General features: G+C 38.5%; 2 protein-coding genes and 1 pseudogene across 2 annotated transcripts in view; 1 reads left to right on the plus strand and 2 right to left on the minus strand.

Moving 5' to 3' along the window:
• LOC113664913 (uncharacterized) overlaps positions 1-10,339 on the plus strand; it is an 11,196-nt gene extending 857 nt beyond the window's left edge. Inside the window, exons 2-3 of the mRNA XM_027180532.2 lie at positions 8,014-8,137; positions 8,638-10,339. Of these exons, the coding sequence (XP_027036333.2) occupies positions 8,014-8,137; positions 8,638-9,599 (1,086 nt within the window). The 3' untranslated portion in view covers positions 9,600-10,339. The remainder of the gene's footprint in view (positions 1-8,013; positions 8,138-8,637) is intronic.
• LOC149038851 (uncharacterized) lies at positions 3,686-6,232 on the minus strand (annotated as a pseudogene).
• Positions 10,340-12,507: 2,168 nt separating the features above from the next.
• Positions 12,508-15,814, minus strand: LOC113664901 (cochlin). The gene is made up of 4 exons (XM_027180520.2): positions 15,680-15,814; positions 14,810-14,901; positions 14,123-14,461; positions 12,508-12,903 (listed from the first exon to the last, which is right to left on the minus strand). The coding sequence occupies exons 2-4, from the start codon at positions 14,883-14,885 to the stop codon at positions 12,641-12,643; spliced, it is 678 nt and encodes a 225-aa protein (XP_027036321.2). The 5' UTR covers positions 14,886-14,901; positions 15,680-15,814; the 3' UTR covers positions 12,508-12,640.
• Positions 15,815-16,834: the final 1,020 nt, after the last annotated feature.

Consider the following 16,834-nt stretch of genomic DNA (forward strand, 5'->3'; position numbering starts at 1 on the left):
TAGCAGTATGCAGGACTCTTTTGACATGAACTTCGTAATAGGCCTCGCTCACCCTGGAGTCTCTGTGGTTCAGTGGTAGAACATCAGAGGTCTGAGGTTCATGTCCTCACGGGGACTCAGTATTTTTTCTTTGTCTCACACCTGTGACAAGACGAAAAAACATCTTTCTCTATTTCTTTACTGAGGTCAAAACTTATCATCTCTCTTCTATTTACAAACATGATGCCATCAACATTGTGGGTCTTAGTAGCATGCAGGATGCGTGTCATATGAACATTGTAATAGACAATGCATACCTTGGAGTCTCTGTGGTTCAGTGGTAGGGCATTGGAGGTCCTCATGGGAACTCAGAATTTTTCTTTGTCCCATGCTCATGATAAGACAAAAGCATCTTTCTCCAAGAACAGCAATAATTAGTAAGATACTGAAACTATGAGTCTGTCAGAAGAAAAATATATTCACCTTGAAAAAGATCAAATTATAAGTGCATGTACTCACACATCATCAAACATTACAAGAAATGTGAACCACCCAACCAGACACACATAGGATTGGTGTGACTAAGTGAGCCTTTCCCAATAACCTTCAAAATCATGCTAAACAAGAAAAGAATTTAAATTAAAAAAGACATACAGACTGTAATAAAACCCAAAACAACAAATTGAAACCATTGACATGAGGGAAACCAGTGAAGCAACTGAAATAGAAAAATTACAGAAGCTAGAAAAATGACCCAACCTAGGCCACCCAATGGGTGTGAAAGATAGAATACATCAAGGAAAATGGAGATTTCACCTTAGACATCTCTCTTATTTAATCTCTTGCCAATCCCCAATTTGACTAAAGCAGATAGAAAAAGAAGAGAGAGAAATCTAGCTAGAAAACAGTATTCTTGCAGCCAAAGCTTATCTACCCTCAGAACTGATGCTCCAAATTACCCTCTTTTCAAAACAACAGTAACACCAACCAACACAAACATGATCATGGCTTTCACATAACAAATACACTAGTTAAAAAACTGGGTGGGGTGGGTATTCCGCTTTTCATGTACTTTCTTTCATGCTGAAACACAACAAAATTAGAAATGGATGCCATGTTTATTCAACACATCCCAAGGCATGCTAGGTCAAGCTATTATGAATGCATCAGGTAGTCCTGATACTGAAGACAATTGTCTGCACTAGACTGCTTGGACTCTTAAGAGTAAATGTCAGTAAAAATCAAGGAAAATTAAAAAAAAGTGGCCACGGTCAAAAAATCGATTTCGCTCATACTTTGTCAGTTTGAAGGCCTAGGTAAGTAACTGAAGGATATGAGGTTAGTTTTTTGAAGTATTCCATATAACGGCAGAAAACCACGAAAAACGGTCACCCTACCGGAAGCTCGGATTTCACCTAACGGAAACTCGAAATTTTACACTTTTCAGCTTCTCGCTACACAGACGTTTACATAGCTGTGAATCTTTCTTAAGTATAATTGAATACATTGATTCTTCCTTAGTCAAATCATGGGAATTATTTTTATCTCTGCTTATTTGTGAGCGAACTGAGACCCGATTAAGAAGACACACTTTTCTCATTTACGCGAAGGTGTAAAATAATCCAAACTCAGCGACGAAAAAAGCTGACCGGTAGTTCTTCAAATCCTCTGATATCATAACCAAAGACAGTTCAGTCATTGATTTTTAGGTCTACGGTTTTAAATCTTTAGGATCTAGTAGCACTTTTGCATGAACGCCGATCAAAATTCGATAAAATTCCAATTGAGCGCCTTTGAAATCTACAACTCTACATAACAAAGCACTATTGAATAAATTAACTCCTCGGCCAAAGTTTGTACATAAAACATAAGGGTTTTGCTTTTTTAGCGGTTTGAAGCGTTTTAAAAATATATATTAATGTTAAATATTGTCTACACAGGTAAAACAAACTATGAAACACCAAAATTACCACGAGCCGAAATTAAATCTCACAGGCTCGCTCCCTAATCTGCGTCACGCACGAGCGACTTAGCGACAATTAGTACAGTAACAAACAGATATTTACATCCGTTGATTTTAAATAAGTCGTATTTTTAAAATATCTTACTCAAAGATATGCCAGGTTTCCCAGTTAACTTGCTGAAAAAAAAAGAAAACCTTGATAGTAATTCTAGCTCAATTAGAATTGATTTTATTTAGTATGAGAAGTTTTGTGCCGTCGAAAACCAATTGGAAGTAACTGTTTCCACGAAAAGCAAATATTGCATCGTTCTCTAAATAAACAAATCTACTTAACCATATTACCAGAGTATGTTGTTGGCGAAGTTAATAGACATACATAACAACGACGTCTTGCTCGTTCTTGAATATTGTCGGTGGGATTTGCGGCGCAGACGAACGCACTTGCTAAGTAACTTCCAATGGCTAATTTCTACCCTTACTCAGCTTTCGTCACACTTCTCACGCTGTGTAACAAGGATATAAAACATCGCACGAAGTCCTAAAAAACTCTCCGGACTTGAACCAGAATTGATTTTAGCGAGATTGCGTGTTTTTAAAAGCCAACGAGTTTATTGGAGATGACTACCCGTACCGTCTCATCGTGTCACTTAGGCATAACCTGACACGATGTCGATAGTTTCGACTCCTGATGGCCAAGAGCACTCGGATTTCTTTTTTTCCTGAGTACGCCTGTGTCACTTACTGAATAATACATCATTCTCATTTATTCACCAGGCTTAAAAATATTCCATCACATTTATTTCATTGCGCGTATGCCACACATGACATTCCAATCCTAGCAGTATGCAGGATGTTTGTCCCATGAAGCACTCGAACTTTTTTTCCCATTATGCCTGTGTCACTTACTGAGTAATACATCATGTTCAAAAGTATTAATTTTTGCACCATACAGGAAGTTGTTTCGGGTCACTCAGCAAGAGCTGTGAAAAGTAGCCGCACTGGAATAGGAATATATTTTTTCCAATCTATGAAGATATTTGACCTTTCAAAATAGCTCGTCCCTATGGGCTCAGGTAAATAACAACTAAAAAATGTACTACCAAGCAGGAACTGTCTCCAATGAGTTTTGTATCCTCTTCATTCTGTTGTCCAATGCGACTATTAAAAACACTATGAGTTTTACGACTTGCATGTTTTATTGATTGCGCTTGTCAAACAACACTACAGTCTGTCATTGATAGAGAAAATAAAGTTTAATTTTGACAATATTCGATGAAAAATACTAAGAATTTTCCAAAGAGGGCACCGAAGAATAAATAATGTGCACTGTCATTTTTACGACATTTAAAAAGGAGGGAAGGGGGTGGGGGAAAGGATTTAACAACCATACTACTCTCTCTCCCCAACCACCCACAAAGTGCACAGTTTGCACAGTATACTAGTGGAAACGTCACATCAACATTTATATGTTTACGTTTAATAGCACAATTAAGGTCGTTGCATCACTCCAATATGGCCATTTCCCCACAAAACTATATTTAAGTAGATCTTTGATCAATCTTGTACGTCAAGCTTTGTTACTTTGAATTTTTCTTGGCTTCTTGCGGAGACAATTTCAAACTTTTTAGCCCTAAAACTTTGAATGGATATACAACTGTAATTAGCTTACATTACGGACTGGTTGGCTGGTTTAATTCGGTGGCAGCCTTGAGGTGGTCGCCATACCATTAGTGTATCTACCTCTTCACTGAACACACTTTTAAAAAAAGATAACGATCAAATGAAACGATTTTTTCGAAAGAAAATAAATGATGTTATCTTGTATACAATTATGCGCAAGGCATAATTAGTCAACAGAAAACAGTTTATTAATCTGCTTATGAGGTACAGCCGCACTCGCCTACAAGCTTTGAAAGACGACTAATAAACGGATTCTTTCGTCTTTGTGTTATATCAGAGACGTCCACACCAAGTTCATCGCAAATACTGCGCAGCATGTCCACACTCAGTGACATCAGCTTTTTCTTGCCCATGCGCATGAGTTCACAGATGTTGTAACCCGAAGACGATACAATGGGGTGCTGAAGGGAAACCTCTCTCATCACTTGCGCGCAGATTTCAGATTGGATTACCTGTTCTTGTGATGCTCTATCATCTTCTCTAGTGGTCTCTTCGTCCGACTCTTCCCGGTTCACTGTACTGGGAGGAAGCCTTTTCTTTGCTGCCAGTCGTGAGAAGAATCCAGTGATTTGCTGTCCTGTTAGAACTTCTTCTGGTAGAAATCGACGAGCTCCTAACTCGTCCCTTGAAGATCTCATCATTTTTGAGACTTCATTCGGATCTGCTTTCCTTCCACTCTGCTCGCCAATTTCAAATTGTTGTTTCAAAAATTCATTCTGTTTTTGCGTAAAACGTGTCTTCTTTGCGATTGTCTTAAGTGCCCATCCCATTGTAAGGGGCGAAAAGCATTGGCTGTTTTGTTCTTCACATTGTAACTGCACAGTGGAAATCCTGCTACCTTCATCCATTAGCTTTGAAGCATATCCTCGTTTTGCTTTTTCATACAGCGTTTCCTGTTCAGGTAGTCGCTTGTGTTTCCCCGTGTCTAGATGTGCTTGTAATGATACAAAGTGGCCGTATGCTTTAATGCACCCTTCCTCGGGGCAAGGGAAAAGCGGCGAGGCTTGCTCGTTTTCACCATCATCATCTTCTTGTTCTCGGCTATTGGAATCACTGGCTGCGTTTGGATCACTTGCAGATTTTTTATTTACATCTCTGTGTCTCACCTTCTTGAAAGATGGCTTAGTACTCAATTTCTGCGATGGGGGATCAACCACTTCAAGAGTTTCCGGGACCTGCAAAACTCCTTCAAACTGAGACCACGGTAGCAACTTTCCAGAACCCACATTAAATGCCCTCCACGCTCGTATTCCGTTCTCCTCATACTTGAAGTTGTTGAGTAAGCTTACACCATCCCATTTGACGTGCCGAGTGCTTGACGGGTTGAATGTAACGTAACTAGCCTTAGCGCAAGATCCTGGACCAGACTCTATGGCTGTTTTGAGCTGAATTGCTGTTGTCACATCATTGCCCTCGTTTACATATCTTCCAATGTCTCCTTTAATAGTCGCTGCTTGGCGGTCGCATATTCCTTTTCCACCTTGAGGATCGGAAAAGTCGTTCCGTTCCACGCCCACGCCAGCAATGTCGCCTGCAAATTTTGCTGAAACGATAGTGTATCCGCTGTGGTAACAGCCGGCATTATCTTGTTTATAAAACGCCCTTTCTAATTCCGGCATTTCCTTCTTCAGCGAAACAAGACAATCCTGCATTATCGATACCACTACAGCACTGTCTTGTAAACAGTTCTGAAAGACATGTACGAATGTTTGAGACTCAAACTGCCCGCCTTCTTCCGACTTCCTAATGGCAACTGTTATGTGCCATGGTAAACCGCGCTTAGCAAACCAGTCTGATTGCGGCTCTCGAAATTTTCGTGGCATAAATTTCATTGCCCAATCCTGCACTAGTAACACGTCGCATTTGCTCTTCATTTTAGCTAGAACAGAACATTTGGCCTGATCTTGGTGAACGGAGCGCAACTGGTGGGCTTTCCAGCTCATGATATTATTTCTGGCCTGCTTAACAGTTTCTGCTCCTCGTTACAAACTGCACTTGAACACTCACTCTCCAAGATGCTTAGAACTTCTTGCAGCTGGCAACACTGTGCACATGCTTCGTTGTTCAGGGACGAGCTGTTTTGAAAGCTCAAATATCTTCATGGATTGGATTAAATTTATTCCTTTTTCCAGTGCGGGTGCCTTCCTCAGCTCCTTGCAGTGACCAGAAACAACTTCCGGGATGGTGCAAAGATTACCCGTCCTTCGCCAACCTAAACCTAACTTGGCACGATGAACCGGACAGATAGTCATATCCGATAAATTCGCCGGCTTTTGAAAACATCCACACCTCGCCAAAATTAATTCTACCTCCGTTCAATTCCGGAAAATTTCAACGACTTTTTGTGATTTTTGATATCCCTGTTACACCGCGTGAGAGGCGTGACGGAAGTTGAAGAACTTGTGCGTTCGTCTGCGCCGCAAATCCCACCAACAATATTCAAGAACGAGCAAGACATCGCTGTTCTATGAAGTTCCCCGACAATAAACTCTGGTTTTAGATGCAATGTTTCACAGATAAAGATAATTCGATTTATTTATTTAAAGAACGATGCAATTTTCGTGAGAACAGGTACTTCTGATTGGCTATCGACGGCATAAAGTTTCTCATTCTTAATAAAATCAATTCTTATCGTTTCAGTTTGAATTGCTATTATGATATTTTCTTTTATTTTTACTTCAGCAAGTTAACTGGGGAACCTGGCACATCGTTGAGTAAGATATTTTAAAATAAGACTTATTGTAAATTAACAGATGTAAATATCTGTTTGTTACTGTACTAATTGTAGCGAAGTCGCTCTTGCGTGACACAGATTAGGGAGCGAGCCTGTGAGATTTAATTTCAGCTCGTGGTAATTTTGGTGTTTCATAGTTTGTTTTACTTGTGTAGACAATATTTAACATCAATCTATATTTTTAAAAGGTTCAAACCGCTAAGAAAGTAAAACCCTCATGTTTTATGTACAAACTTTGGCCGAGGAATTAATTTATTCAATAGTGCATTGTTATGTAGAGTTGTAGATTTCAAAGGCGCTCAATTGGAATTTTATCGAATTTTGATCGGCGTTCATGCAAAAGTGCTACTAGATCCTAAAGATTTAAAACCGTAGACCTTAAAATCAATGACTGAACTGTCTTTGGTTATGATATCAGAAGATTTGAAGAACTACCGGTCAGCTTTTTTCGTCGCTGAGTTTGGATTATTTTACACCTTCGCGTAAATGAGAAAAGTGTGTCTTCTTGATCGGGTCTCAGGTCGCTCACAAATAAGCAGAGATAAAAATAATTCCCATGGTTTGACTAAGGAAGAATCAATGTATTCAATTATACTTAAGAAAGATTAACAGCTATGTAAACGTCTGTGTAGCGAGAAGCTGAAAAGTGTGAAATTTCGAGTTTCCGCCAGGTGAAATCCGAGCTTCCGGTAGGGTGACCGTTTTTCGTGGTTTTCTGCCGTTATATGGAATATTTCAAAAAACTAACCTCATATCCTTCAGTTACTTACCTAGGCCTTCAAACTGACAAAGTATGAGCGAAATCGATTTTTTGACCGTGGCCACGATTTCTTTGATTTTTACTGACAATCACTCTTAATACTTTGTTTGTGATTTTACCATTTAGCTACAAGAAGTGATTAACATGTAACTTCTTCCTTTAAAATCCAAACATTATCTAACATGAAGGTAATAAGAATGCCTTGACTTATTCAAATCTCATGGCTAATTTACAAGGAAATGTGCAACAGTTAGAGGGGAGAATTAACAATTAGATCTTGGGAGTTAAAAGGTTAAAAAGCATGACCAAAATATCTGTTGTTTACCCATGTAAATACATATATACAATACAAATTTTTTTAAAAAGCTTACAAATCAAAGTATCTGTGATTAAGAAAAGAAATGTAACTTCTCACAATATACAAGCTTTCCTTTTGTTCTCACACATGGGATTATAACTTCATAAAACCTTGGGACATGTAGTCTACTGTTTAATTATTTCATTTACTGCTCTACAGGAGTGCTAGATTCATTTAACAGTCATTTCCTTTGCTATAAAATTTTTAATCTGTTTTAAAATTGTTTAATATCAGTTTTAGATTAGATCTGAGACTAATCAAATCAAATTTAAATTGGTTTGAAAATTTTTAAGTTGGATACAACCTTAATATATATCTGTTTTGATGAACTCAGGATCACTCTTAAGTAACTCATTTTAGAGACAAGTTGCTTCAGTTTTGACATATGAGCTTAATTGTTTAAAAAACATCACTGCATTTGGACTTCTGAGCTTTTCCTTGAGAAAGAGAGATCCCATGTCTGAATGGTTAAGGTACTTCAAACAAATAATTGAGATTGAGCCTTGAAATTTACACAAGTTTTACATTCAAATTTCTAGTCAGCAGAAAGTCCGAAAATGTCTGAGGTTGATAGAGATGCTGCCACAAAGGAAGATGGGGATTTTACCAACAGCACAGTGGACAGAGAGGGTATCACAGTGGATGCTGAATTCTCCAATAATGGTAACTGAGCATGGCCACAATTAATAAGCAATTTGATGTCAACACTTGCAGCTTTGTGGGTGGCAAAACAGACTTTGCAGGAGAAGGAGTCATTGAAGGGTTCAAATTATTGCATAGTTGTTGTTGGTTTTGCCAAGTGTGCTTGAGCTCTGGCTTTTAGTGACTCTTAGGACTGGCTCCCTAGACTTAGAATGACCCAAGGTGGGTGATTATAGACTGAATAAACTTTGCTGTGTTGTCCTCTACAAACTTCCCTGAATTTTAAGATTTACCTGCTCATATTTTGGGGAAGGAAAGCACAGAGTCCAGGTATTTACAATTTTTCATCCTTTCTTGGATTGCATATGAATGTCTAATTAACCTGTTAGATAAAAATTTGAAGCAGTGTATTGTTTTACCTCTGAAGCTACTTCTCAGTGCCAGATGTAAACTAAACTAGTGAACCATACATATCTCTATTTACTGTTACTTTGCAATTAACTGACATCTACTTTTTGTAGATTTAATTGACAGGGAGCAGGAAACCGTGTCTAGTCCACCAAGAATAATATTCAGTGTCACTGAACCTACAACAAAGAACACTCCACTGCTTAAAGGAATACCAAAAGAACCCATACAGCAGTCCTCTGACCAGCATGTGTTGTTTGGGCGTGGCCATTCTGCAAGGGTATTTTTGAATGATGACACAGTGTCAAGGGAACACATGAAGCTTTCACTGCAAACAAACCCTTACACGGGTGAAAGTCATTTTGTTGTAGAAACTGTCAGTGAAACAAAGCCAGTTTATATAAATGGAGCGCCATTGCTCAAGCAGGGTGGCATCAAAGTTCTGAAAACCAATGACAAACTTGGCATTGGTAAGCTGGTATTTACCCTTCAAACCATGCCTGGGGATTCACTTGAGTTTTACGAAGTTGAATTCATGACCAGCACTTTACTTTCTCATCAACATTTTCAGCAACAGACAAACAATTCCATTCTTTATGCACCTCCAACAGGGGCATTTAAATCCGAACCAATTATTGTGGCCAACCAGCTTGGTGCCGTTTTTCTGCCAAATAACTTTGGAACACCTTCAGGGAATCCAACATTTAATATGAACGTTATGAGTAATGGAGGAGGATTCCCACAACTTGGCTCTATGATTGGTCCTCAGCAGCAACAGCTTCTCCAACAGCAACCAATGGCATATTCACCCTTTCCAAGTAAAATTGGAATGAGCCAGCACCCTGTTCAACAGCAGACAACAAACATTGCCTTTCCGCATTCTCAGTTACCAGACTCAACACATCCCGTAACACAAAGCTCCCTCTTGTCTCATCAGATACCATTCGTTGATAGAAGGCTTGTGCACCAAAGTACCAACAGACACCCAATTGAGCACAGTGACGAAAATGGCCAAAGCAATATATACCTTGTTCCAGTGCAAGAGACTGATCTTTCAAAAGGTCATGTTAAATAACTATATAGTGACTATATACATGAAGTGAAGTAATATATGAATAGCAAAAGGCAGGTTATGATTTTCTTTCATAAGCGTTATATGTTGCAACTTTTTAGCCTTACTTTGACCTTCAAGAAATAATTACAGTTTCCATTTAGAGAAATTTGTGACATCAGCAACTTCTCTTGGAATGAGTCAAATCGGATAAACTTACCTACAGTTCGGTTCATTACAGTAAGTGAAATAACTAGTCACCAGGTTGTCAATGTTTGAAGACAGTAATACCTATTACTGAAATCTGGAGCACACTTTTTAAATCTGTAGCCTTCTGATTGGCTGAACAGAGCCATTTTATGAGCTTGTAACTAGCTACGACAAATTGGGTCAATGAATTAGTCAGCGAAGTGAGTGAAAGGTTTTTACGAGCGAGCCGTGAAGCAATGGCGGAAAGATATTTCTTTGCCGCATAACTTACAACTGAAGAAATAACAGAACTAATATCCACCAAAAGAGCCACTAGATTCGGTATGGAAATATTTCAGGGTATGTTTGTAAAGGAAATTTTACGAAATGCTGGGTGGTAATCACTTGCAGTCAGAGCAAGCAAACATTTTTCAGGAGGATTTTAGTGAGTTACGTCTGAGTTAAGGCGTTCTGGAATCTGTATCATATAGAAATAGGCGTGTGGTTCACTAGCATAACTGACTAGTACTGACGAAACTGTTGTATCAATAAATTGCTTTTTGATTTACTTCTAACTTTGTAATTTGATAGTCTTATTTTCACTTGACAGTGACTTACGATGGGATAATCACTACCAGAACAAATCGGCAATAAGTAGCAACTCATTTTCATCATATATCGTGGGCCCCTTGCTTTCAACTTTTGTTCTTTTGGACATGTCAGGTAGCAAACGAGGGGGAACCGTTCATAGACATGATTCTTCTGGTTATCCCTTCCAGTATCTTTCAGGTTTGGCGATGTCGAACAAGGTCAAGCTCGATATTGATCTTCCATTAACTCTCTGTTGGGAATTTTAAAACACCCGCCATTTATTTCTTGACGCAAACAATGCATCTGATCACCAAATCTACCCTATCACGACACGTTGATGTAACTGTGTGTATCAAAAGAGGTGATTTGGTTATTACTGTAGTTAGTCTAAATTTAAACTGATTAGCTTTGCTGTTGATCATCACTCTTCATTTTTAGCTCATTCATGCTGAAAGCAATGAATGAGGTATCGTGGTGGAGCAGATGTTGACGGAAGTTGTCGACCGTGGACGGAAGTTGTATTCCGTGGACGGAAGTTGCATTATGGATCGTGAACGGAAGTAGCCTGAGACTCGCATGCTACCCCTCCCCACTTAGTGAAAGTCAAAATTAATTTCGATGAAGCTCAGAAACTCCCATGGAAAGAAATTAAATGTTAATATGGTTTGATAAAAAAAATAACCTCAAACCACATTTCCGAACTTCTGAAAATGCAACTTGAATCAAGAAGCCGAAATGTTCACGCCTAGGGGACCCGTAGCGGGTTCATTTCAACACACGCTGTGACCACGCGAAAGAGCTTATTAGTAAGCCGCGCATTTGCGTTCGTCCTCAGTTAGTATAAAGTAATCATTGCTCTACATTGTACTTTTCCTCGTGAACTCCTCCACATACAGACCAAACATCAATCAAAGCGGCCAAGATAGTCTCACAATAATATTTTTTTGAGCTCCAATATTTCGGTCCGGACTTGAGGCTCGCTGGAATAAAAACAATAGTACCAATCGGGTCAGTACAAAATGCCGACAGCAGACTGCAGACTGAAGACCGGGTACAAAATGCAGACTAGGTACAGAATGCAGACTGCAGACTGGGCACAAAATTTAGACTGAGAATTTATACTGTGTTTTCGTCTGATACGTGATAACATGTCATCTTACAAGTTACCGAGTGTCGCGCAATCGCTTTCCGCGATTATCGTTCACAACTATTTGCACTATATATTGAGGAATATTCTTTCCTCGTTTTTTTATCACAATCGTTCTTAATATAATTTCAAGCTTTCATGTAGTCTTCTCATTTTGCGCGCGAGTTGGTTGGTGAGATTTCGGTACAGAATTTACTAACTTAATAAAAGTAGATGTAGATAGAGATGTAAAGGAGATGTCACTGTTGGATATTTAATACACGCAATATTCGAGAAACAATTGACATCTTTGCACGTGGTCCGTACGGTTCATCGTTTAAATCGATCTGTGTTCATTTTGTTGACAAAAATGCGGACCGAGACCAAAACTGTTCCTTCGACTTGATATATTTTCAATGTTCAGGGGTGTACACACATTGATATTTCCATATGTGCCTTATATTGTTACTGGCTTAGTACATGAGGAGCCAGCGAATTTTTATAGGGAAAAGCGAAGAGTTGCTTTCGTGACTGGCCATTTGTTTACTTGTGTGGTGGTTTTATCACTCATCTGTTTGGTGGCTACACAAACACACACACACCAACAAAAAGGACATTGTATGCCCAATGACCTCTGCCCATCCTACCTCCAGCCCACACAACCTTTTTTCCAATTCTCATCAAAGAACGCACAAGTTTTCTTATCACACAACCGCCTAAAATAAGAGAGAATTTATTCTAAAAGTTTTGCAAGTTCACATAAACCGAATTCAACTGTACCTATATTCAACAAGTCCAAGAAATCGATACAAACTTAAGCCATAGCATGAATGAGCTGGCTCCAAGAGCCCTTTGATTTCATTCGAGTTGGTCATCAACTATGGTGTGTGGTTAAGTGTGTCAATTAATCAAGAAAGGTAAAGACCAGAAAAAAAGTACATAAAGAAGCTTACTTTACTTTTTTCCATATTCGCTTACATAACCAGAATGCTCTGACAAGGACAATCAACATCTCCGTTCTTTTCCTTTACATTTATTTCAATCTGACGTTTTATTAATTTATTCAAAAAATGGTTAAATATTCTAATAAAGGTATAGTTTAACGTAGCAGACGTCGTTGGTGAAATTTTATCAGCTTTCAATGGTGAAATATTATCGTTTAGTCGATTTTGCAAATTTCCTTTGCGAAGCGTTCAACCTGCTCTTTTGTGAAGAACTTGCCTGGGGTGTCTATAACAAGCTGATGGCTTTTTCTTGGCGTACTTGCCAACTCGTTAAGTTCATCTTCACCAACGTGATCAGAGATAGCCACAGAGAATAAGGTGATACCTCTCTCTATTAATGAATCAGCACTCTGTCTTGTGAATTCTACTCCTCTAGTGCTCTTGCCATCTGTGACAAACACTGCAACCTTCTTTACACCTGTGGATGAAGTTAGATACCAAAGTCATGAAGTATGTCGTCTGAAAATGAAAGAATACCTCGAAAGTGATAAGAAAAATTTCTCTTTTAGTTTTCAGATAAGGAGGTTGACGTTTTGTTATTAAACGCAAATCAAGTCTTTATCTTGTAACTAAATTAAAAAACTTCAATATAAACTTACTTCTGTGGCGGGTTGTTACAACAGTCTCACTTTACGGGTTAGCAGATTCTCCAGGTAAGCGGATTTAGAGACAGAAAAACGATAAAAAAATAACTTCTTTCTCACTTCGATTCTGCTGAAAAACTGACTTAAAACATAATAATCTAACGCCTTTAAATCAATCTATTGAATTAATGTCAATCACGATTCTTGTCATCGAATAAATCTGTCAACACGAGGCAACGCCTATTTATTAAACGAAACAGTTGGTACCAAATAAACCCGTGAAGTGGTGAATAAACGACTATGAATATATGAAAGTAGTATATTTGAACTGCGGATAAAGACGTGAATATGAAAGTGATCTCCGCAGCAATTTTTTCAGGCCCTATTTTCACTCCTGCTCAAGTAGTGTTCGAAGATTGCTTTCATATTCAAATGTTAATATTATTACGAATTATTATGGCGTCCAAAGACAAAGCTTTCAAATTCAAAATATTAAAAAAGGTATAATTTTTATGCTAGTTTGATCGCTACCCTTTGAAGTTCAAAAGTTCAAAGCAGGATATAAAATTCATTTAGCTGATATGTTTGATTCTTTTAATGTCCATCACTGAATGAACTTTCATCGTAAACTCCGCTAATTAAACTTTTTCTGAGCTTGCAATATAACCAGAGGTTATGGGCCGTGCTGGGGAAGCTCACCGACATCAGCTGGTTTTCCTGGAAGTTTTCCGGTATTCGATGAGCAGTGTTACGTGTACCCACTGTCTCTTTACGGGTATGGAAAGCCAGGCTGGCCTTGTGAACGGAGCCACAGGAAAAATTTCCACCCGGGTAATAGGACCGGATCGGTTATCGCGACCAAGTTGAATTTTGTCGCGATTAAACAATTTTTGTTCATTGAAAAGTAGAATAGCGTGGAGAATTAGGAAAATCATTAGCAAATTCTCAAGGCTAATAAATGTATGGTCATTGTTAAAAAGACTTATCTTTTATAACCCAGGATTAAAGTGTGCCAGCACCTCAAACCACTTTAAGAACAACGTTACTACTAACCTTTATCACATATCCTTGCCCCTTGTTTACCACTGAAAAGTCCAAACTGCACAAGTCCAAACGCAAGATCGAGTCTACTGGCGGCTCCCTCATAATGGATTCCATCTATCGCCTTTAATACAGCTTCTTGAGAAGCATCATCGTAAAAAGTCCTTCCAGTTTTCACGTATTGACTGTATGATGCGATGGCCACATTAGTCCTGACTTTCGAAATGTCAAAGTGTTTTACAAGGTCAGCAGCAAATTTCTTTGCGATCTTAAACTGATTCACTGTAATGCTCCCTGATACGTCCAATAGAATAACCATGTCTACTTTGTTATGGCACTTGAACTGATCAGCTGCTGGCAACGAGATTGTGTTAATCTTACTGTAAACAGACTGGCTGTTACATGCGTTTTGCTTTCATGGCAGGCGCCCAGTCAGAAATTTGCATCATGTTGTTAATGCTATAAACAACTGTTTGGCGGGAAATATTTTATGATCATTTTAAAGCACTTATGATATTCTCAGGCTCCCGTCACAGACACAGGTCGTTTGCAAGAAGTTCTATGACATATAATGTGAAAAAGAAAACTATTTCTGCGTTGGAATCATGAAGATACCCCACAAATCGACACGCGTGTGGGCAGTTGATCATAATTACCAATATAGTTTCCACTTACGGATCATTGCTTTCCTTACGTTACCTGAAGCTATAGTCAACAACATAACCATAGGAAAACTATTGATCAAAATAGTCATTCCTCTTAAAGATACTCTCATTCTCCCGCGGGATTCCCTAAAGAAAAATGTAAATAGAGATGGTATATTAAAAAGACATCGTGAAACTTTGACAAGAGCATCTTGGAATGAAGGCGTCTTTGAAGGTCAGGTAACCATTGAAACCACATTTCCATACATATTTTCCAGTAATACCGTATTGCGGTAACTTCCAGTTGTAGATAACTGTGGATAACGGAGGATACCTGCGCTTATTATAAAGGGGCAGCGCTAGACCAAGAAAAAGTCATCAAATATTATGGTAATTGAAAGATTACTGACTTATTTTCGAAGACGATCTGTAAGCTTTTATGAAGGACAAGCCGGTTATCTTCTCTTAGAAATGCTTTCTGGAATAGAACTCGATTGTTTAAGATATATTATACTTTTCATGTACCATGTTCCATGTTCTGTGTTCAAATCGCAGGCCTTCTTGCAGCCGAGCTAGTCCCTGAGGATTCCTAGTAGCACTATTTCAGGCGAAGAACCATTTATCACAAGACAATATTCACATTTTGCAATTTGTCGAAGCAAAATGTTCCTATTATACAAATAGGTCCGCAATATAACACTTCTTCTATAATATTTACTCGACAAAAAATATACTCCAAACACAGCAAGAGTATCTTATTACAAAATGTGTTCCCGAAAGAATTTTTCGATTGCGCGAAGTAAAAAGATTCTTTTACAAAGAGAGTAGGGGTAAACGCAATAAATGGAAAATGTGGAACCTCGGTCAACCTGTCACAGCATCCTACAGATAAAAGGAACAACTTTAGCTTGTTACTATGTCAAACCTTTTCTTGTTGACTTAGGTACAATATGCTCTCTTTTTTCCAAAACGTGTGGTTGACTGCTTAAATTGCTCTACCGAGGAGCGCTTAACATATACAAGCAATACATGTACCTGTGAGACCCTTCAACGAATCGGCTTGAAGGATAGAGGGTGTCATGTTTTCTGACCATAGCACCTGTGACATATTCACACTCGAACAATCTCTTATCTGATTTTGTTTATTCATTAATCATGTTATGTGATCACTCAATCACTGTAAGGTTCCCTAACAATTATCAAGCCGGTCTAAACACAAATCCATGAATTCAGGTTCTAGGGAACTCCTCCACGAAGGTCCTAGTAATAAGGTCATAATCAGGAATCAAGTTTTTATTTTTCTCAACACTGGTTGCAAACTCATCATAGACTCACCTGTCCATTTATTACAGGATATGGCCATGAATCAAGATTCAAATTAACTACAACGAAAAAGAACCTTTTGAACAAAATTCACGTCGAGGAAAGAATGGCACTCGCAGTTTACTGCAGTTACGTTTATATACTGTTACAAAAGTGTTTAACAACGTCAAATTGGATAGCCGAGTTGTTAAGATTTGCAGCTGAAATTGCATGCGCTGTACTTCTCGCATAACGTATCTTTCTCACAACAGTGAAACCACAAGCCAAGCTTAATGGGTGTAACCTTATGTTCACTTGGTGTAATTTTATTATACAACAATTTTGTGTTACGTTATCAAACATTAAGTCTTCCTCAAGAATCTCCATAAAAATTGGATCACTGCTCTGCTTTCTTTTGAAAGGACTTAATTTACCGTCACCAATATGCCTTAGTTGCCATTGTTTTCCATGTGGTGGGATGTTAGGTTTTCCATATCTCGTGTTTGACTCGGAATCTGGGATAACGTGGCTGAGTAACAAGTTCGTGTCCAAGTACACAAATATTGAAGAAATGGACACTCCAGGGACAATTCACAGTATATATCTACCTTCTTATCTTCCCTTCTCCCTGAATCATCTCCATCCACCTTCACACAATTTCTTTTGGTCTTTATCCTCGTGAACTTTTACTTAACAAATAGAGAAGCCTTGACTGTGCTCTGTTCTGTTGTAAAGCACGCAGGAAGCGGCTAGAGCACGAAAGAAGTGTAGGGAGAAA

The sequence above is a fragment of the Pocillopora damicornis genome, chromosome 10 (genome assembly GCF_964200805.1).
Source record: "Pocillopora damicornis chromosome 10, jaPocDami1.2, whole genome shotgun sequence".
Lineage (NCBI taxonomy): Eukaryota > Metazoa > Cnidaria > Anthozoa > Scleractinia > Pocilloporidae > Pocillopora > Pocillopora damicornis.

Bases quoted from the DNA above. Each gene is read 5' to 3' on its own strand.
- LOC113664901 (XM_027180520.2), bottom strand. From the start codon at position 14,885: ATGAGAGTATCTTTAAGAGGAATGACTATTTTGATCAATAGTTTTCCT. The intron at 14,462-14,809 runs GTAACGTAAGGA...CGTTGCCAGCAG, and splicing joins GTTGTTGACTATAGCTTCAG to CTGATCAGTTCAAGTGCCAT. The intron at 12,904-14,122 runs GTTAGTAGTAAC...CTTCATCCACAG, and splicing joins GGCAAGGATATGTGATAAAG to GTGTAAAGAAGGTTGCAGTG.